Source organism: Pelodiscus sinensis, chromosome 1 (genome assembly GCF_052426305.1).
Source record: "Pelodiscus sinensis isolate ZL-2025 chromosome 1, ASM5242630v1, whole genome shotgun sequence".
In the NCBI taxonomy this organism is placed as follows: domain Eukaryota; kingdom Metazoa; phylum Chordata; order Testudines; family Trionychidae; genus Pelodiscus; species Pelodiscus sinensis.
In genome coordinates this window covers 213,903,817-213,925,792 of record NC_143052.1, presented here as the reverse complement: position 1 = coordinate 213,925,792, position 21,976 = coordinate 213,903,817, and the positions used below count along the sequence as shown (strand labels likewise).

At 42.6% G+C, this 21,976-nt stretch overlaps 1 protein-coding gene across 2 annotated transcripts in view; it reads left to right on the top strand.

Moving 5' to 3' along the window:
* Positions 1-21,976, top strand: part of PDHA1 (pyruvate dehydrogenase E1 subunit alpha 1) — a 32,351-nt gene that overhangs the window by 6,509 nt on the left and 3,866 nt on the right. Inside the window, exons 2-10 of one of the 2 annotated variants that reach the window (XM_075913659.2) lie at positions 1,010-1,024; positions 6,756-6,824; positions 10,388-10,561; positions 11,437-11,563; positions 13,963-14,054; positions 14,479-14,571; positions 18,847-19,002; positions 19,149-19,220; positions 21,350-21,417. In XM_075913659.2, the coding sequence (XP_075769774.1) occupies positions 1,010-1,024; positions 6,756-6,824; positions 10,388-10,561; positions 11,437-11,563; positions 13,963-14,054; positions 14,479-14,571; positions 18,847-19,002; positions 19,149-19,220; positions 21,350-21,417 (866 nt within the window). The remainder of the gene's footprint in view (positions 1-1,009; positions 1,025-6,755; positions 6,825-10,387; positions 10,562-11,436; positions 11,564-13,962; positions 14,055-14,478; positions 14,572-18,846; positions 19,003-19,148; positions 19,221-21,349; positions 21,418-21,976) is intronic. The other variant, XM_075913668.2, reaches the window with a different exon arrangement.

Below are 21,976 nucleotides of genomic sequence, written 5' to 3'. Positions count from 1 at the left end.
GGATTAATTTCAAGGATCCCTCATAGTGGGGGGATGCTGTTTCGGGAGTTATTTAGAATTTAGTTATTTCGAAATAATTTCCTAGTGTAGATGTACCCTTGCAGAAATAAGGAACTCTGCAGAAGGGAGGGAGCCTCCTGGAAGAGGAAAATGGCCTTTAAGAGATCTGTAAAGTAGTTTTAGTAATGAAATGTTAAAATATTAAATACTTGACAAACTATTTCCCCCCTCAGATTATGAACTCTTGTAAATCTTACAGTGGCCTTTTATACTGCTGGGTTTAGTTCCTGACAATACATGTTGTCACTGCTTTTGTGAAGGTCATTTTCATCAAGAACTGATATTTTAAATACATTTTAGGACACTTAGTATTATGAGGCTACACCCCTAATTTAAAGCATTTAAACTTTACTTTCACAATGATAGCCCCTACAGAAGGAAGTAGCAGAGTACCCTTCCTGGAGATCAGGAGATAATCTTTCAGTGGATATGTCCCCTCTAATGTAGCTCTTTTACTACCTGTGATCTTTTAAATATAAAATGCAGTTGCTGATAACTAGCTCCTAAGTCTACATTGAGGCACCCAATTAGAAATGGCCTGGGCTTTCTTTAGTGTTGTATATTTGAGTGCCCAAGTTAGTTCTATTTAGAAACCCAATTTTAGGCTTCCTGGTTTGAAAATTTTGGGTTTGATTCTTTCCCCTGGATGTTGTTACTTATATTGGTTCAGAGTCAGTGTTAATATACTGTCTGTCAAGAGTAGCACTTACATACACTTCATAAGGTAATATTTTACTTATACAGTAGTTTGTATGCCATATGCACAGGTATGAAGTCCAGAGCAGGGAAGAATCAAGCCATGAGTCCCCAAAGTGCATCCATAAGCAAAATAAATTGTAGCACTATCTTTTATTTTGCTACTAGTCTATTGATTATTTATTCCCTGAAATGCTTTATTACAGCTGCTGACTCTTCTCTCTTTTGTTTCCTCCAATTGCTGCTATTTTAGGGTGCTGTTAGTGAGGTAAGGTCCTCATCACTTCTGTAAAAATTTGGTTTTGACCGGTTAAAATTGTATACATACATAATCTGCTTTATGAACTTTCTAGCTTTTTATATGTACCTATACTTGCTCATTTTAACTTCACACATAAAATGGCTAGAGAGCACTAGTAGTATTGCTGCATTTTAATAATTTAATATAATTTTCAGAATTTTTCTTGAACATCTTCAATCTTAGATTTTTCCTTATCTGCCCTCGCCTGTGCCCCCTTTAATCAATTAATGGATTAAACATGTTTAATCAGTTAACCAATTAAACAGGATTTTACATATCCATCTGTAAGGACTTACTTTTAAAAAATATATATGGGGTGAGAAGGGAACTTCATGATCTTCTTTTTGGAGACCATGTATGTCAGCTGCTTGGCTGAATGAGTTACTGGAATTGCTCTTTTGTAGTGCTAGATAGCAACTTGAGCTTTTGGAAACAGAGTTAAATGTTGTATTCACTCTGCTGAATAGACACTAAATGGATGGATAATCCTGATGTCCATGTCTTGTGTATGGGGGCGGGGGGAGAATCTGCTACATTATTTTGCAGCATAACGATCATTTGTGAGAGTTACAAGGTAATGTTGAGTGTAGAATAGTCCCCCTAATTCATGCACACTTTGTTTTAAAATGTACTGCTTGTTCTGTTACATATCCTTTTTGAAGCTTTATGTGTCTTAGGCCCCTTGCTCTTGTGTTTTCACTAAGGATGTGAAGGAGTAGTCAGGTAGAGGACAGTCCACCTCAGTGCCAGCCCATGAGTGGTGGGGAAAGGAGCTGGGAAAGACAGAAAGTCTGATCTCCAGCTGCACTGGCCAGCATGAGAAGAGAATGGGATTCCCTTTGAGCCTCAGAGGGCTGCTGGGGAGGGGACTGGAAGTAGAGAAGCAAGATCTGGCTGGACAAGAACTCCAGAAACCAGAGTTCCTTTTTTATTTTTAAAAGGAATCTATTTGTAACCTGTCATGCCTGACTCTGAGCCCTAGCTCAGGGGATTCAGTGACACTGAGACTAGAATCAGAGGGGTAGCCATGTTAGTCTGGTGTTTTTGTTTCAGGGGTAGCCATATTAGTCTGAATCTGCAAAAGCGATGAGTCCTGTGGCATCTTATAGACTAACAGATTTATTGGAGCATAAAGCTTTTGTGGGCAAAGACCCACTTCTTCAGATCATGATGAAGTGGGTCTTTGCCCACAAAAGCTTATGCTCCAATAAATCTGTTAGTCTATAAGGTGCCACAGGACTCCTCCTTACTGTGACTAGAGTTGCCTGTTCCCAAACAATGTCTATGGGTTTCAGATAAGTGACTGCCATTAGGTTTTACAGTTTGCTTGGGGACAGAGCCAGCCTTTGAAAGTCATTAAGGGTGGATGCCAGGTCTTTGTTTTTTAGCTTCTTGATTCTTCAGAGTGCCTCACAAGTGCAACAGGGATTAGCATTTGCAGGATGAAGACCTTATTTACATTACAAGGTCTTTCAAGCCTGGAAGCAGTCTTCCCAGCAATGTGTTAAAGTGCTCTGTTTCCTTTGGGGGGAGGGAAAGGTTACCTGGTAAGCCTACCCTCTTAGTGAAATACAGTGAAACCAAGAAAGGTTGGCCCTTTTCCGCAGGTCTCTGGTCTGCAGCATTTGCAATGTATGGGTCCAACACACTGAGCCAGCGTGCTCTTGCTGCCGGCTCCCCTATCCCTAATAATGCAGAGTGGCAGCCTGGAGATGGAGTGGAGCTTATGTGGAGACCCGTGGGACTGGCTGCTTTGTCCCTTTCAGAATGCGAAGTGGCAGTGGGAAGGAGTTGTGGGGAAGGGAGGGGAGGCTTGTGCTGAGTCTTGCGGGACTGGCTGCTCAGTCCCTTAAAGAACACAGAGTGGCAGCGCTGGGGAGGGTTGTCCTGAGACCCCACGGGGAAGCAGAGAATAAGCCAGCCTCCTCTCTGTCCCTTTAAGAGTGCAGACCACATCTGGGAGTTGTGCTGAGACCCAGCATGAGCTGGAAGTGAGCACTTTTAAGTGCCATTCCATCGACTGCTCAACTATCAAATTAATCACTACTTAAAATCCCTAATTTTCACACTGTTTCCAAGCTATGACTGTGTTTCTCTGGGTCATTCTGTGCTAGGGATGTAATTGTATAGTCAATTAACCAATAAGCAAAAGCTTATAGGTTAATGCTATAGACTACACGCATTTCCCCCCTCCCCTGCCAGTAAATTTTTTTAGTGGGCTGGTCAGCAGCCCAGCTCAGTCTTGGGTCATGATGAGTCCAGGGGCCTCTGCATTTTAAGTGTATTGGGACCTGGGCAGGGAGGCAGCCCAGCTCAGTTCCGGGTTGTGCCAGGCCCAGTAGCTCAGACCCCTCCTGGACAGGGACTGCTGCCACCCCATACTTCTGCTTTTGTATCAGAGGCAGCAGCACAGTGCAACAAGCAACCCGTCTGCAAGGGGAGCTGTTTTTTAAGCTGGCTCCCCTCACAGACCAGCTCCCCCCAGCACCCACTGTGCTGCCTCTGATACAGAAGCAGCAGCGCACGGTAGCAGGGGGCTTCTCCACTGGTTGCAGGCCCTGACCTCCAGGGACTATAGAATAGTCAACTAACCAAAAAGAATTTGAGGTTACTCAACTACTCAAGCAAAATGCAGGACAATGTAGCACTTTAAAGACTAACAAGATGGTTTATTAGATGATGAGCTTTCGTGGGCCAGACCCACTTCCTCAGATCAAATAATGGAAGAAAACAGTCACAACCATATATACCAAAGGATACAATTTAAAAAAAATGAGCACACATGAAAAGGACAAATCACATTACAGAACAGAAGGGGGATGTGTGTGGGGGGGGGGGGGCAGGGAGGAAGGTGAATGCCAGTGAGTTAATGATATTAGAGGTGGGGAAGGGGAAATGTCTGTGAGTTAATAGAGGTTAATTAGAGGTGATAATTGGGGAAGCTATCTTTGTAATGTGTAAGATAGTTGGGGTCTTTATTAAGTCCGGTGCGGAGGGTGTCGAATTTTAGCATGAATGCCAGTTCAGAGGATTCCCTTTCAAGTGCAGATTTGAATGTCTTCTGAAGTAGGATGCAGGTTAGCAGGTCATTAAGACTGTGTCCTTTCTGGTTGAAATGACAAGAAACTGTTTTCTCTTTGTGATCTTGTCTGATATCTGTTTTGTGGGCATTAATCCTTTGGCGAAGTGTCTGAGATGTTTGTCCAATGTACATAGCAGACGGACACTTTCGGCACATGATAGCATAGATTATATTTCTGGATGCGCAGGAATATGTGTTCTTGATCTTATAACTCACTTGGTTAGGTCCAATAATGGTATCAGCAGAATGAATATGTGGACAAAGCTGGCAACGGGGTTTGTTGCAAGGGAAGGTACCAGGGTTGGTATTAGTGGTCTTAGCCGCGCTGAACACCATGCCATCCAGAGTCTCAAAAACAACCTGGACATTGTAATCAAACCAGCTGACAAAGGGGGTGCTGTGGTCATTATGAATAAGGCCGACTATAACCAGGAGGCAACCAGACAACTCTCAAACACCACATTTTACAAACCTCTCTCCTTTGATCCCACCTTGGAATACCAAAAGAAACTACACTGTCTCCTTAAAAGCCTCCCCACAGCTACTCGGGAACAAATCCACACAGAATCACCTCCTGACCCCCGACCAGGATTGTTCTATCTACTTCCCAAGATCCATAAACCTGGGCACCCCGGATGTCCCATCATCTCTGGTATTGGCACGCTCACTACTGGTCTATCCAGCTATGTAGACACTCTTCTCAAACCCTTCGTAACCAATACCCCCAGCTATCTCCGAGACACTACTGACTTCCTAAGGAAACTACAAAACATCGATAACCTCCCCAATAATACCATCCTTGCCACCATGGATGTAGAAGCTCTATATACCAACATCCCACATGAAGACGGATTACAAGCAATTAGAAACACTATCCCAGAGGACACTACTGCCAACCTGATAGCAGACCTATGTAACTTTGTTCTCACCCACAATTATTTCCAGTTTGAGAACAACTTATACCTCCAGATCAGCGGCAAAGCCATGGGTACACGCATGGCCCCACAGTATGCTAACATCTTTATGGCTGACCTAGAACAACGTTTCCTCAACTCCCGTCCCCTTTCACCCCTCCTCTACCTACGGTACATCGATGACATCTTTATGATCTGGACGCATGGCCAAGAAACACTGGAGATATTCCACAGAGATTTCAACAACCTACACCCCACCATCAACCTCAGCCTGGACCATTCTACACGAGAGATCCACTTCCTGGACACCACCGTACAAATCAACAATGGAAAATTAGACACACTCTCTACAGAAAACCCACCGACTCATACAGTTACCTACATGCTTCCAGCTCCCATCCAGAACACACCACACGATCCATCGTCTATAGCCAAGCCCTTCGATACAACCGCATCTGCTCTAATCCCACTGACAGAGACCAGAAGCTTCAGGATCTCTACCAAGCATTTATAAACCTCAACTACCCACCCAGAGAGATAAAAAAGCAAATTGAAAGAGCCAGACGAATACCTAGAAACCATCTACTTCAAGACAGACCCAAGAAAACCAACAATAGAACACCACTTGTCATCACCTACAACCCCCAACTTAAACCTGTCCAACACATTATCAATAAACTACAGCCTATATTGGAACAGGATAACATACTCAAAGAGGCTCTGGGAGACAGACCCATAGTCTCCTATAGACAACCACCTAACCTCAAGATGATTCTTACCAACCACCACAGGACATACCACACTAATACCAACCCTGGTACCTTCCCTTGCAACAAACCCCGTTGCCAGCTTTGTCCACATATTCATTCTGCTGATACCATTATTGGACCTAACCAAGTGAGTTATAAGATCAAGAACACATATTCCTGCGCATCCAGAAATATAATCTATGCTATCATGTGCCGAAAGTGTCCGTCTGCTATGTACATTGGACAAACATCTCAGACACTTCGCCAAAGGATTAATGCCCACAAAACAGATATCAGACAAGATCACAAAGAGAAAACAGTTTCTTGCCACTTTAACCAGAAAGGACACTCTCTAAATGACTTAGCCACCTGCATTCTGCTACAAAGACCTTTTACATCTGCACTTGAAAGGGAATCCTCTGAACTGTCATTCATGTTAAAATTCGACACTTGCCAACAAGGACTTAACAAGAATTTGAACTATCTCACCCATTACCAAGACAGTTTCCCCAATTATCACCTGTAATACCATTAACTCACAAACATCCCACTCTCCCTACCTTTAATATCATCAATTCACAGACACTTACCTTCCTTCCTCCCCCTCCCCCCCGCATCCCCCTTCTGTTCTGCAATGTGATTTGTCCTTTTCATATTTGTTCATTTTTTAAATTGTATCCTTTGGTATATATGGTTGTGACTACTTTCTTCCACTATTTGATCTGAGGAAGTGGGTCTGGCCCACGAAAGCTCATCATCTAATAAACCATCTTGTTAGTCTTTAAAGTGCTACATTGTCCTGCATTTTGCTTCAACTACCCCAGACTAACACGGCTACATTTCTATCACTAAGTATAATGGTGACTGATTGTTTAAGTGACTGGGGAAATGTTCTTTTTCCTTGGGATAGTTGTTGACTTCTAAAGTTACATAATACATATTCCTTTTTTTAGGTTTCCCGTGTGGTGGTGGCATCTCGTAACTATGCAGACTTTGCAAGTGAGGCTACATTTGATGTTAAGGTAAGGAAGTGGAATAGTTCATTTTTGAGAATTAGCATTTAATAGAAGTATTGTAGCTATTGCCACTGTGGATTTCATGTATTGATTTTCTGTTAAAAAAAAAAAAAACACACCATCATTTTGAATGTTCAGAACCAAACATTTCCTTATCTATCTGCAGCTGGCAGGAGTTCACAACTGATATTTCTTCAGTGCATGAAAAAAAGTCAAGTTGCATGACAAGAATAAAAATTATTGCCATTGGTAATATTTAAAATGCTAAAGTAAGATTCTGAAATAACCAAAAAGCTCAGGAAATAGCATAAATTATTGAGGTGAAAAACTGAAATATCCTGAACTCAGGACTGGCAGAAACTTCCTGAGTCATGAAGCCTAGTATCTTGCTGTTGAGGCAACTACCATATATAATATAAGCACTTCAAGAGCTATCTTAAAATTAGGTAGGTTATTTACCCCCACTAATCCTGTTGGAAGGCAGCTCCAGAACCTCACTCCTCTGATGGCTAGAAGCCTTGTAATTTCCCATCTACATTTATTCATGACTAGTTTATACCCATTTGTTGTGCTAGTTTTGTCCTTTAGTACATGTCTTGAGAGCTAGTTAAGCTAATCATCTGCATGGACTCATGAGGATGAAAGTCTGTCTTCATACCCACCTTGCTTGTAGGCACCAGAGAGACCTGGCTTTTAGTAGAAATACATTGTTCATCTTTTGGCCCTATTTTAGTTTCTGCAGAATCTAAAGTTTGAAGTCAGTAGGTTATTTTAACGAGCTCAATCATTCTCTCCTATTTGGTTTTTCCTGACAGTCTTCTGTCGGAGGGGTGGCATTTGCTGCTCCCCACGTGTGGCAATCAGGGTCCAGATATCCCAAAGAGAGATCGGAAAGCATAACCCCCCAAAATAAGCACCTCCATTGATTATATGTTATGTTTTTGTATTGTAAAATTATCCTGAGTAAAATTTTCTATGAATGCTTGTCGTACACAGACCTTAATAGCCATTATGAGACGTATACAGTTTATGGCTGTGAATCTATGTATGGGGGTATGTATAGAAAATTGTAGCATCACCTCACAACAGGGTGGTGAAGCAATGAAGCAGAGATGAACTATATCCCCAGCCAGCGGAGACTAGCCTCAAAGATGTAGCCATTGGCTAGCCCAGGAAAAAACAATGAGGAGCCATCAAAGCAAATAGGGATGTTTTGAAACTGAAAAACCAGTGTTTGAAATATCTGTTGTGAATAGTGACTAAGAAGGAAGAAAGAGGGGCAAACCATTTTAAAATGGAAGTGCATCCAGAACCTTGGGGGACAATGTGAAGGCAGGGGACTGTGAATAAATACTGACATAGGTGCCATCTCTCTGAAAGTTTTCCAACATGAAATAAATTAGTGGGTGATTAGCACCCACCTTCAGTCAGCACACTCTTCTCCCTCCAAGCATCTCCTGCCTGCTTCAATCAGCTTTTCTTATGTAGCGAGGGTGGGAAGAGGCATGGTAGGCTGGGGTATTGGGAAAAAGGGTAGAGGTGACAAGGAAGAAACTGGTGCCTGTTAATACTGGATCCCCCTTATAGCTAAGGGGTAAGCTGAGAACCTTTTAAATCAATAGATTACCAACCCTTATTAGAAAAGGGGCCTTAATAAGAAAGTGCAAAGCCTCTGGCTGTCTATTTTCATACCAATCAGGTTTCTGTTGTGAAAATTGTGTGGAGTGTGCGCCAAAATAAGCTGGTATCTGGGGGACAGTCTTCAGGGATGACTGAGCAGATATGAAAAATGTAGGTGGTTGTTAAGAACTTGGGACCAGACATAGTTAAGAAGACATGGGACTGGAAAGGCTGGTATTACTGTGTAAAGAGTAATTGGACTGGTAAGAGCCAGGATGAAACCTTATTCTTATGGGCTGGCTCTTGGTGTCAGAGATCTGAACCATAGTTGCGTAACACCAATGCATCCAAGGGGCAGGCAGTAGCCTGATCTGGGTGGATTCTGAAACTGATGTTATTCCAAAATAACAGTCTGTGTCTACACAGAAGTTATTTTGACATAATGTTGAGCTGGCGGACTTCTTTCTCCAGCTTCTATAACCCTCATTTTACATGGAGTAAAGGAAGTCAGAGAAAGAATGCTCTAATTCTGACTTTCTGCTGCATAAAAAGTGCCAAAAGCTGAAATAAGCGGTTGACGTAGCTCAAGTTGCGTAGTTTATTTCGGCTTTAGCCCTGCTGTGTAGATATGCCATGAGATTTGAAGCAATATGAAAACTTCAGTTTTATTTGTTTACTTTAGTGGTTTTCAAATAAGAGTACACCAGGATCTTCAAGGAAGTACATCAGCTCCTATAGATATGTGTCTAATTTTACAACAGGCTACATTAAAAGCATTAGTGAAGTTGATATAAATTAAAATTTCATGCAGACTGTGACTTGCTTATACTGCTCTACATAGCATACACTGAAATGCAGGTACACTATATTCCAATTGATTTATAATTATATGGTAAAAATGAGACAGTAAACAATTTTTCATTGATAGTGTGCTGTGGTACAGGTTGAACCTTCCAGATTCAGGACTTTCTGATCCAGCATCATCCATGGTTTGGCAGGGCCACAGATGTTGCTTGATCAGAGTACAACAGAGGCAGGAGTGGGAGCCAGCTGAGAGAATGCAAGGGCTGGGGTGCCCAGGCTGGGCCAGCAGCAGCTGCAAAGCCCACAACCTGGCTGGGGAACCCCCAATGTCAATGGGACTAGATATGGCTTGGGAGCCTCTGCCCTGTCAGGGGAAACCCCCCAGCAGGGAATCCCAGCTCCAGTCAGGGAATATACCCTGCTGCAGTGGGGCTGCTGGTGGTGGGAGCGCTGGCTGGGAAACTCCAGGTGGCAGTGAGGTGGGGGGTGACTGGGCAGCACGGGCCGAGGAACTCCCCAGCTGAAGCGGGGGTGGTGAAGGCGGGCAGCCCTGCCGGGGGAACCCCAGGGGCTGGGGCCAGCCCTAGCAAAGGTGCAAGGTTGCTAGTCGGTTCCTGCCACGGAACCCTGAGGAACACCATGCGGTAGCAGGGTCTCACCGTCCAGGTGGTCCCAGCTAGGAATCCTGGGGGATACTGGGGCAGTGTGCAGACAGCAACATGGGGAGATCCAGCAATGTGGGGAACCTGGGGGCCAGCAGTAGTGCAGGGAGCCCCAGGAAGAGGGGCCCGGGAGCGGGGCAGTCAGCAGGGGAGCACTGACCTTCCCAGGTCCAGTAAACTCCCTGGTTTGGGACAGCTCAGGTCCCGAAGGTGCCGGACCAGGGAGGTCCAACCTGTACTTTAGTGAATTTGTTTTTTAAGTAGCTTGTAAGAAACTTGGCATTATGCAAGACAAAACAGACTCCTGAAACAAGCACGCTAATCTGGAAAGGTTGAGACCCACTGGTTTAGACCTATATATTCAGGTTTTCCTGTTCAAAAAACCAAGTGGAACGTGAACATTATTAATACATTAGATTTTTAGTGCTGAGATGACAAACAAGAACATACGTTACTGAAGTAACTCCATGACTGTTTCTGTAGAAATGCGATCTCCATCGCCTGGAAGAGGGTCCTCCTGTCACAACAGTACTTACTCGGGAAGAGGGACTCCGTTATTACAGGACTATGCAGACCATTCGGCGCATGGAACTGAAGGCAGATCAGCTATATAAACAGAAGATTATTCGTGGCTTCTGCCACTTGTATGATGGTCAGGTAAATGATAAATCCCATCTTCTGGGAGTTGGTTGATACTTGTCTCCACTTGTCAGTTGTGGATAGAGCTATGACTTTGTTACGGAGGTCGTGGAATCTGACTTCCAGAGACCTCTGTGACTTGAGCCTGGGGGTCATAGTATCCCTGCTACTCTTGGGGGCTGGGAGCTGCAGGGGCCTAAGCTCTCAGCCACAAAGGGCACCCAACAGCTTCCAGTCAGGGTGGAGGGCAGAGGTGTCCCAGAGCTCCCAAGCAGTGAGTAGACCCTGAACTCTCAGCTGCCACAGGCAGTGGGGGTAATCTGAATGGGTGGGGTGACCCTGCAGGGTCCCTTTGGGTGATTTGGGGAACCTTTCACTCCTCATTTTGTTTTGCATATTTTTAGTAAAAGTCATAGATAGGTCATGGACTTCTGTGAATTTTTCATTATTGTCTGTGACCTGTCCCTGACTTTTACTAAAAATACGTGAGACAAAATCTTTGCCTTAATTATGGGCAAGGGAAAAGGTCAGTCTTAGGGAGCATGGGAAGAGCAGTGCTTAAGTGGTTGATTACACAGGCAGTGCCAATGGTCCACAAGCATTCCCAGTCTCTCACCTTCCTTGACCTAATCATCAGTTTCGTCCTGTTCTGGTTTTGATTATTTTGGAGCTGCAGACTGTTGTAGTCTGTGGACACTCAAAGGACCTAGCGCCAGTCTCATTTGTCAGGGGTATGTTTCTTTGGGATGCAGGGTAGTTGAGTGTATGTGATGCCCTCCATTGCTACAGGTCTTCTAACTATGGAATAGGGACGTTGGCTCCCAGCCTCAAGAGCTGAGTAGAGGAATCTGATGTTTTGTCCCATTGTCAGTCTTATTTTTCCTCTACAACAGGAAGCGTGCTGTGTTGGACTCGAAGCTGCCATAAAACCAACAGATCACTTGATAACAGCATATCGGGCTCATGGCTATGCCTACACACGTGGAACTCCCATCCGAGAGATCCTAGCTGAGCTTACAGGTTCATGCTGTATAAAGATAAATGGGGATCTGGGCATTGCTGTACTTAACTTGCATCGGCACTGAGGGATAACATCTAAACCAGTGATACTCAGACTTAAGTGCTGCCACTTGTGGCTCGTGAACCTGATATTAAAACACAGTGTGATTTAATTATTAACCAATCAAGACACTTTTACTACATTGTTAACCAACTGTAGTTGATAAAATATTGCTTGGTCATTTTGCTGTGAGACTAACATATGTACAAATATATTTCCCCTGCCATACTGTTTAAATATGTATACAGGCAGTCCCCGAGTTACGCGGATCCGACTTATGTCGGATCCGCAGATACGAACGGGGATTTTCTCGCCCTGGACGATGGGAGCGGCGGACGCCCAGTCCCGCTGCCCCCGTCCTCCAGGGCGAGAAAAGCTGCTCTGCCTCTCCCTGGTCTGCTGGGGAGGGGGGGGGGGGAAAGAGGAGCCAGATCAGTGCCGCGTCCCGCCCGGGTCCTCCTCGCTTTGCTCAGCGTCTCCCTGGTCTGCAGACCAGGGAGACGCTGAGCAAAGCGGAGGAGGACCTGGGCGGGATCGCGGCGCTTCCAGATCAGCGCCACGATCCCGCCTGGGTCCTCCGCGGCTTTGCTCAGCGTCTCCCTGGTCTGCTGGGGGGGGAACGCAGCTAGTGCGCCCCCCCCAGCAGACTAGGGAGACGTGGAGCAAAGCCCCGGGCCTGTGGTAGAGCAGGTGGGGCGCTGCCGGGTGGTCCCGCAGCACCGCTCCTTGGCGCTACTGGACCAACCCAGCAGCACCCCAGCTGCTCTGCCCCAGGCGTCCCTAAGTCAGCCGCTGCTGAAACTGACCAGTGGCTGACTACAGGAAGCCCCTGCCCCAGGCTTCCTGGAATCAGCTGCTGATCAGTTTCAGCAGCAGCTGACTTGGGGATGCCTGGGGTTCTTAAGTTGAATCTGTATGTAAGTTGGAACTGGCGTCCAGATTCAGCCGCTGTTGAAACTGGTCAGTTTCAGCAGTGGCTGAATCTGGATGCCAGTTCCGACTTACATACAGATTCAACTTAAGAACAAACCTACAGTCCCTATCTTGTACGTAACCCAGGGACTGCCTGTATATGGTACTAGAGTAAATGAAACCATGAATTCACACAACTGTGACTTTTTTGAGTGCTCAGGTTCAGGCAAGGTAAATGATACAGTATGCAAAGTTCTAACTTTTTAAAATCAAATAATATCTTACTTAGATGCTCTGTGCCAGCATCACTTTTCTTACTATGAACTTGCCTGCAACAACTATTGCTGTACCCAGCCATATTGCTGTACAGTAGCTCTTGAGAAACCGAGATCTTGAGTATCACTGATCTAAACAACAAATGGTCTGATAGCACTTTATAGACTAACAAAACATGTAGATGGTATCATGAGCTTTCGTGGATACAGCCCACTTCTTCAGATGACCAGAGTGCCCACGAAAGCTCATGATACCATCTACATGTTTTGTAAGTGTATAAAGTGCTATCAAACCATTAGTCTGTTACAGAAAAAACAACAGGCTCGGCTACCTCCTGAAGCTACTGATCTAAACTGTCTGACATACTAAATACATTTGGACATGGGATGTCGCAACATTCTGTGATTTCTCCTGATGCCACTCAGTAAAGTCACAGGGTAACTAATACTCAGATTCTCCTTCTGACTTGGAGTAAGAAATACAAAATACTATTCTCTTCAGTTAATCTGGAAGCTTGATATCATAGACTCAATACACAAGCATTACCTAGAAGCATGTCTTGCTGCAGTAGCTTTATTATTATTTGTGCAATAGATCCCATCTAAACTGTGCTTCTGGTAGACCTTATTTATTCATGATAGGGTTTGAGACCCTCCAGTCCTGCAGTTTGGTTGGTTCAGGCCCTGAGTTGTACTACTGCTTTTGTCTTTGCGAGAGCTGTAGCATAGCATGGCTTTATCTATAATGCACAAAGGAATTACCAGGGATAACTTGGTTATAAGATGGTACTCTTTCTATGGTAATTGCTACAGTGAAGCTGGGATAATAAATTAGACTAGTCAGGAAAACCCATGTTAGAACCTTTCTCTCAGGAACCATATTTACACTAGGTTGTGACTAACACATGTTGTTTGCTATAGCAGGGGTTGTCTGAACACAAATAAGATCTTTCTTGATAGAAAATACTAAGATATTATAGAATGAATGGGACTGTTCCAGTACATGTTTTCCATTTCTCTCACTAATCTCATTTAGTGTTTAATAGATGTAGTTGTTGCAGTATTTTTTTATGTTCTCCATCTGTTTATAGCCCTATTATCTTGTCAGATACTTAAAATGCAGCCTCTTTGGAAAAGGGTCTGTCTTTTCATTACATGCCTACACTTTTTAGGTAGAAAAGGAGGATGTGCTAAGGGAAAAGGAGGATCAATGCATATGTATGCTAAGAACTTCTATGGTGGCAATGGCATTGTTGGCGCTCAGGTATAGTAAAGGATACAATATGCTAACATTTAAAAATCAAATTATATCTCCCTTAAATACTTTGTGCCAGCATTACTTTTCTTACTATAAATCTGCCCGCAACAGTTATTGCTGGACATGACCATATTCTAAATTCATTTCCACTTAATTCTTCACAAACTGAAACATATTGCTGAACAGATAAGAGATTAAACTATTGATATTATTTAATGCTATGTGAAAACCCGAGTTTAGATTTTGATTGTAATAGGAATCAAATCTTATGGAAATGAGTTAACAGCCTTTGTAGTTATTTTCATCATCAGTTGCATACATTTAAACAGTTAATTTTTATAGTTCATAGCTGTCTGTCTCCAACTTTTCCAAATGTAGCTCTGAAAATACCAATTTGGCCTGTTAAATCTGTATTGTATAATTCACATAGGTTCCTCTTGGAGCTGGGATTGCCTTGGCCTGTAACTATTTTGGCAAAGATGAGATTTGTCTTACTTTATATGGAGATGGTGCTGCCAATCAGGTGAGCTTTCTTGATTTAAATGTGTATAGTAAGAGTAGTTCTCTGTATACGCTGTTGACATTGTCGATCATTTTGTGACTTGTATGTAGAAGTCAGTAAGTTTGGCAGCTTTTTGGGCTTTATAATTTAGACAGTTGCCTACTGATAACTAGATAAGAGCCAAAGTCATGTTGTGTAAATTACTGAGCAGTTACCAGATACATTTTGGTCACTGCCAGGCTGCTACTTTGTCTGCGCACTTTCAGGCTTCACACTGAGTTATATACAGCCACTCCCTGACTTACGAACACACCGACTTACGACCATCTGTACTGACGACCAACCTCCCATTAGCCCCATTATAATATTTTTGAGTTGAGAGCCATGTATGTCAAGTTTTTCGAACAGCACGTTTAAGGGTATTTCCGACTTACGACCAAATCGAGTTACGACCAGGTGTTTGGAACGTAACCCGTTTGTAAGACAGGGACTGCCTGTAAATACTAGATTGACCCGGCATTGCTCGGGTGCATAACTGAATTCATTTTTGTTTTACTCTCTCAATACACAAAAGGGATGTCATCAGCTTTCACCAGCAGGTAGCTCCCTACTTCACAAAATAAGATCACTGTTTGCTTGGGTCTTTTAACACAATTTTTTGTTTCTCTTCATTAAATCATTGCTCTGGGGTGAGGCTGGAGAAAAGAGGTACAGTATTCAAGCTGCCCCAGGCCTCTCTACTGTAGGACCTTGGGGACAGGTGAGAAGTAGGGAAGTTAATGTGTACCTGTATACACGGTTAACTGATAAGCCTGGGCTCATTCGTTAACTCTGTTACACACCACCACCCCCTCCATCTGATACACAGGCAGAGGGGAAGGGAGAAGAGAGAGGCAGGAGGCCATGTACATGCGCCTCCCCCCAGCACTGCCTCACCCCTGCGCATACCAACTCCCACTGAGCTATCTGTCTTTCTTTTCCCCCTTTTTTCCAGCACTGCTACTTCTGAATCTGAGGCAACAGTGCAGGTGGGGAGGGGAAGGGAGGTGCGGGAGCTGGTACATGTAGGAAGCCTGCTGATTGGTTTTATCCCCTTCTGGGCACATCCTGTTTTCTTGGCACAACCAAACCCTGACCTTGCTTTAAGTTATAATAAGATGAAGCTATGTACCAAATTTGGTGGTCCTAGCTCTTACTGTTTAGAAGTAGTTCTGGAACAAACAGATGCACGCACAGAGGCATAGACAAACTCTCTCAACTTACAAATTTTCCAAACTTAAAATTTCCAAATTCTGAAATCCACTATATATTTAAGGGGCAAGGGAAGTGGTGGTGGTGATGGAAGTCTTCATCCTAATGGTTCTTCACATATTGGAAGTGCAAAGGATCCTGGAATTCCTAGCAGGGTGTTGAACCTGTTTGGGAGCACATATTTCATTTAAACTTATTGCTAATAGGCGCTTTCTTATAATTTTGAAGTGCCATATTCTCCACCACTCCCCCTACTGGAGCTCTCTCTTCCTCTCTAGGAAGCTGTGAGGGAGTGGGGTTGGGTCTTCGCCATTCTCTGTCTCAGCCGGCAAGTGCTAAGGAAGATGTCTTTGCATACACTAGACTTACTCTGAGCAGTACCTGCTTCTACTGTTGCTAATGACTTTTCTAAGTAGGAGAAGCATGATGTTGACATGATTTGTGAGTTTCTCTGCCATCCAGAGTTCTGAAGTGTTACTTTTAGGGCTGTCGATTAATCAGTTAAATTAAAAAAAAAAACGTGATTAATGACCTGTTTAATTGCACAGTTAAACAATAGAAAACCAATTGAAATTTGTTAAATCATTTGGATTTTTTCTATATTTTCACATATATTGATTTCAGTTACAACACTGTTCACTTTATTTTTGATAAATATTTGCATTCTAAAAATGAGCTGTATTTTTCAATTCACTTCATATAAGTATTGCAGTGCAGTCTCTTTATTGTAAAGTGCAACTTATAAATGTAGATTATTTTTTTTTGTTACGTAACTGCACTCAAAAACAAAACACAGTAAAACTTTAGTGCCTGCAAATCCTAATTGTTATTCAGACAGTAACCAAGACAAACAAGTATGTTTGTTTACAGGACATAATGCTGTCTGCTGCTTATTTACAATGTCATCTGAATGTGGAAACAGGCATTCACATGACATTTGTAGTTATTTCCGTGATAGATATGCTAAATATTTGTTTGCCCCTTCTTGCTTCAGCCACCGTTCCAGAGGAAATACTTCCATGCTGATGATGCTTATTAAAAAAAAAAAAAAAAAAAAAAAAAAAGCATAAAATAAATTTGTGACTGAAATCCTTGAGGGAGAATTGTATATCTTCTGATCTGTGTTGCCACCATTCTTCCATATTTCATGTTATAGATGTCTTTAATTATGACTCAGAAGATTTGTTTTAGAAAAATGTTCATAGCAGATTTGACAGAATGCAAGGGAGGTACCAATGTGAGATTTCTAAAGATAGCTGCAGCATTCAACCCAAGGTTTAAGAATATGAAGTGCCTTCCAAAATCTGAATGTTTTAGAAGTCTTAAAAGAGGAACACTCCAATGTAGAAATTACAGAATCTTAACCACCAAAAAAAGAAAATGAATCTTCTGCTGGTAAAATCTAACTCAGATGAAAATGAACGTGTGTTGGGCTTTGCTGCTTTGGATAGTTATCAAGCAGAACCTGTCATCAGCATGGACATGGAATGGTGGTTAAAACATGAAGGGACATGAATCTTTAGGGCATTGGACCTGCAAATATCTTGTGATGCTGGATAGAACAGTGCCATGCAAAAACCTATTTTTCACTTTAAGGTGATAATGTCCACTTCTTGTTAATAATAATCTCCTGTAAATGTAAACAAACTTGTTTGAGCAATTGGCTGAACAAGAAATAGGACTGAGTGGACTTATAGGCTTTAAAAGTTCTACATTTTTATTTGTGAATGCAAGGTTTTTTACATAATTCTACATTTGTAAATTCATGATAGAGATTGCAATACAATATTTAAAATGGAGGAATTGAGAAATAGTATTGTTTAATGTGCAAATCTTTATAATAACTATGTGCACTTTGTTTTCTGTGTACAGATTGCACTTCCCTAAACTGGGTCTCTCTGGTCCAGCAACATGTTCCCAGGCCAGAGAGCCCTGGGAGCCGGGAGTCACAGAGCAAGAGAGCTAGCACCTGGAAGCCCTGCTGGGCTAGGAAGCTGGTGGGGCTAGCAGCAGCCTGGCAGGGGAGGCAGGGCCGGGTGAGCAGAGGAGCCGGGGCTGAAGCCAGGGACTTGATAGTGTGTTGGGGGAGGGGAAACAGTCCAGCAGGGATCACTGACAGGCAGCTCAACTGGGACTGGAAGCAGAGCCAGCAGTGAACTAGGAAGCCAGCAGCAAGGGACCTCCCCAGTCTGGCAAATTCCATCATTCAGGACTGGTGAGGTCCCTGGTCTGACACCTTTAGGAGGTACAACCTGTAATTAAAATACATATTTTTGGAAATATAGAAAGCATAAAAAATATTTAAATGCATACTATTCTATTGTTTAATAGCACAATTAACGGCAATTTTTAAATCATTTGACAACCCTAGTTAATTTTCTTCTGACATTGCTCTGTTGGTGCTTGGGGGAAATCCATGAGCAGTAGCATTCGTAAGACCTAGGATTGGGCATAGCAACTCACTAGTTTACACTTGATTCATGTATGAAAGGTTACTTTTTGCAATAATGGCTAGAAACTTAACTGTAGCAATTTATACAGAAATCTGTGCTTTAGTATCTCCTCTCCCCACAGCTGTGGAAGCCATCTCACTTTCCACTGGTAAATGGAGATTCTCAAGTGATGACCCTTTCTGTGACCTTTACTTGCATACAGTAGATAATACAACAGAATTGTTGGGACTTTAGTTAACTAAAGTGGAACAGTATCATTTTACATGTATAGTCCAACTTTGCTTTTATTGATGTAATTTTCTATTGAAAATATTTTAGGGTTTTGACTTCTTTGATGTTCCAGTTTATCCTGATGGTGGTTATCTATGGGCTTGGGATACTTCTTTTTTTAATAGTGTTTTATTACATACAGATTAAGATGAACTGTAGATCTTAGATTCTATGATTTTCTTCTTTCTAGACTGAACTGATTCAGAATTTAAATTCACTATCAGACCTTTGTTGGAAGTGAAAGACCTTGTAGACCTTGATGCTTAAAAATCAAAGAATCCAAAGAAGGACCCAACTTACATACCAACTGTTTTTCTTTCAGGGTCAGATATTTGAAACATATAATATGGCAGCTTTGTGGAAGCTGCCATGCATTTTCATTTGCGAGAACAACAGGTATGGAATGGGTACTTCAGTAGAGAGAGCTGCAGCCAGCACTGACTACTACAAAAGAGGAGACTTCATTCCAGGAATAAGAGTAAGAACGATTTCCATCTTTTCCATATTTATAATGGAGCAGATTATTAGAGATCATGAATTCATACTGCGTCTAGGCATTTAGATTTTTGGTTCACCTTCTGATGTCTTTTTTGTTATTTAATTTAAAAACTTTTCTTTTAACAGGTAGATGGCATGGATATTCTTTGTGTGAGGGAAGCAACGAAGTTTGCAGCTGATTATTGTAGATCTGGAAAAGTAAGTTACTCAATATCAGTCCTTTACTATGAATTATTTTGTGCTATATTATTCCCACATACAAAATTTCATCCTTAGCCAGTACTCTCCGTTTAAATTACGTTTTGAAATTCTCTTTGCATCTCTTCTCAATTAAGGAAACTTAGTGTCAAACATGTTTATATAATTATTTGATCTGATTTTTTTTTCTGTTTTCCAGAAATGGACTGTCTAAACACTTTGGCTGTGTCTACACTGGGCCACTTATTCCGGAAAATCAGCCGCTTTTCCGGAATAAGCTGCGAGCTGTCTACACTGGCCCTTGAATTTCCGGAAAAGCAACGACGCTTTACTGTACAAAATCAGCTGCTATTCCGGAAAAACTATTTTGCTCTCGCTCGGGCATAAGTCCTTATTCCGGAACATTGTTCCAGAAAAGGGCCAGTGTAGACAGCCCAGTAGTCTTTTCCGGAAAAAAGCCCCGATCGCGAAAATGGCGATCGGGGCTCTTTTCCGGAAAAGACTACTGGGCTGTCTACACTGGCCCTTTTCCGGAAAAAGGGCTTTTCCGGAAAAGCAGCCTGCCAATGTAGACACTCCTTTTAGGGAAAAACTGAAAACGGAATAGTATTCCGTTTTAAGCAGTTCCGGAAATTCATGCCAGTGTAGACACAGCCTTTAAGTCAATTAATAATGGTAAAAGTAAAAAAATCATATTACAACTAAAAAGCATGTATTTTCATCCATTGTATGTCTTCTGCTTAGAATATTTACATTTTAAACATTGTCTATACCAATTAAAAGGTCAGTGAGGTAACAATACTGTTATATTTGCAACAAATATAAAATAACTGAAGTAAATTTTTGTGAGGTAGGCACCCAGGAAGAGTAAAAACAGGTTCAATCTCTATGGTCCAGACTGCTATCTGTGGTCCAGCATCCTTGTGAGAACTTTGTGGTTTGGAGGACTCATGAGGAAAAGCTAGCCTACCCGCTCAGCAATTCCTTTCCTGCCCTTCCAGAGCTTCCAGTATGCCATAAGCTCAGGGATGGGGAGAAGCAGGGACAGAGGACACTCGGGGGAAAGAGGCTGGAGTGCAGCCCAGCTGCCACATTTATGCTCCTATGGGGTTGTGCTCCTTGGACTCTGCATCCATCTTGCCTCTTCTCCTGAGTGCCTCCCCTCTCGCCCCCCTTCCACCTCATCAGCAGCGGCCCTCTGCCACCGCTGGAGTGGGGCCCTGCAGCCTGTGGCAAAGGAGCACTAGCAATGACCGAGCAGGGACTGGATGGGGATGTTTGAAGAGACAGGGTGGCTGTGGAGTGTTGCCATCGAGGTCCAGAAGCGCAGCTTGACTAGCACAGGGCTTGGTTGCTCCTGCATCTTCCTCCGAGTGCACCCTCCACCCATTCAGTCACTTCTTGGTCAATATCAGCCCTTCTGCTGCCACCAGAGCAGAGCCTGGCAGCCAGTGGCAACCGGCATTGACCTCTGGCAAATTCCCTGGTTCAGGACTAGTCAGGTTCCAAGGATGTCAAACTAAGGAGGGTATGGTACAGGTTGTAACTTACACAAGCTCAGACATGGATAAAATCACAATGAAGATCTTCTGTATTGGAGTGTGTGTTCCACTTCTTTGGTTCTAAAGAAGCAGGTGAAATGGATGAACTAATTTTTTAACACTGTTTTTGACACCAGAAGTGTACTGGCATGAAAGAAGCACAAGAGACATAATTAATACTGATAGCGCCAGGACAACTCTATTACAATCTTGAAAATAAAAGACAATATTATACAGCTGAAATTTGCAGAATAATGGAGGACTGACTTCTGAAGCTGAGGTGTTATGTTGTTTAATTACTTAAGAACCAGGTAGTGAGAACAAGCTGCAAAGTGAGGTTATTGAATTGCCTTCACAACATGTTTATCCAAAGTTCTTGAGAGCCATCTAGGAATTGTTTAAGGATAATGAAATATCTCTTGTCTGTGTTGCAAGACATCATATGTAATGAATAGAGATAACTTGGAAAGATGGTTTACAGGAGCGTTGGCGGTGTTTTATTCACAGAATGGTCTGATGCTTGGGGCTGTAGAGTATGATATTGTTGCTCTTTAGGCTCATTAAAATATCCATGAACTATTTTTGCAGGGTCCTATGCTGATGGAGTTACAGACATATCGCTATCATGGACACAGTATGAGCGACCCTGGAATCAGGTACAGTAAAAAGGATTGTGTGAACTTACTCTAGTGGTTAATCTATACACTAGGCCTAGTGAGTGCTAGAAAAGTTGGTAGTAATTTTTCCTCTTTCTCCCTGTACTTGCACAATCAATCCAAAAATTAATGCCACCCATCACACTTTTTAAATGGTACCTTCTGAAATCCACATTGAGGCATGTAAAAAAATTAAAATTGAAATCTTGCTGCTTATGAGAGTCAACTTGATCACTCAGATCCCATTGCCTAATAACACATCACCAGCCAATAACGCTCTCTTGTGTCTCTTCATAGATTTATATTGCAAGCATCACATTAATCTCTCTCTCTCAATTGCTTCATAATACTTCGAAGTGGCATAAGTCCTGATAATATTTTTCAAAATGTCATGTGCAGGAAGGCCTTGTTTATTCTGCACCAACAAATTCCTTTTTCCACAATTTTATGAAGGTTTTTAACTGAAAAACAGCTTGCTTTTTATACCTCTCTAGTACATGCTTTCAAGGAAGGCTGCTGATTATCCTTTGGTAAAGAAATTAAGTAACAGTACTTTAAT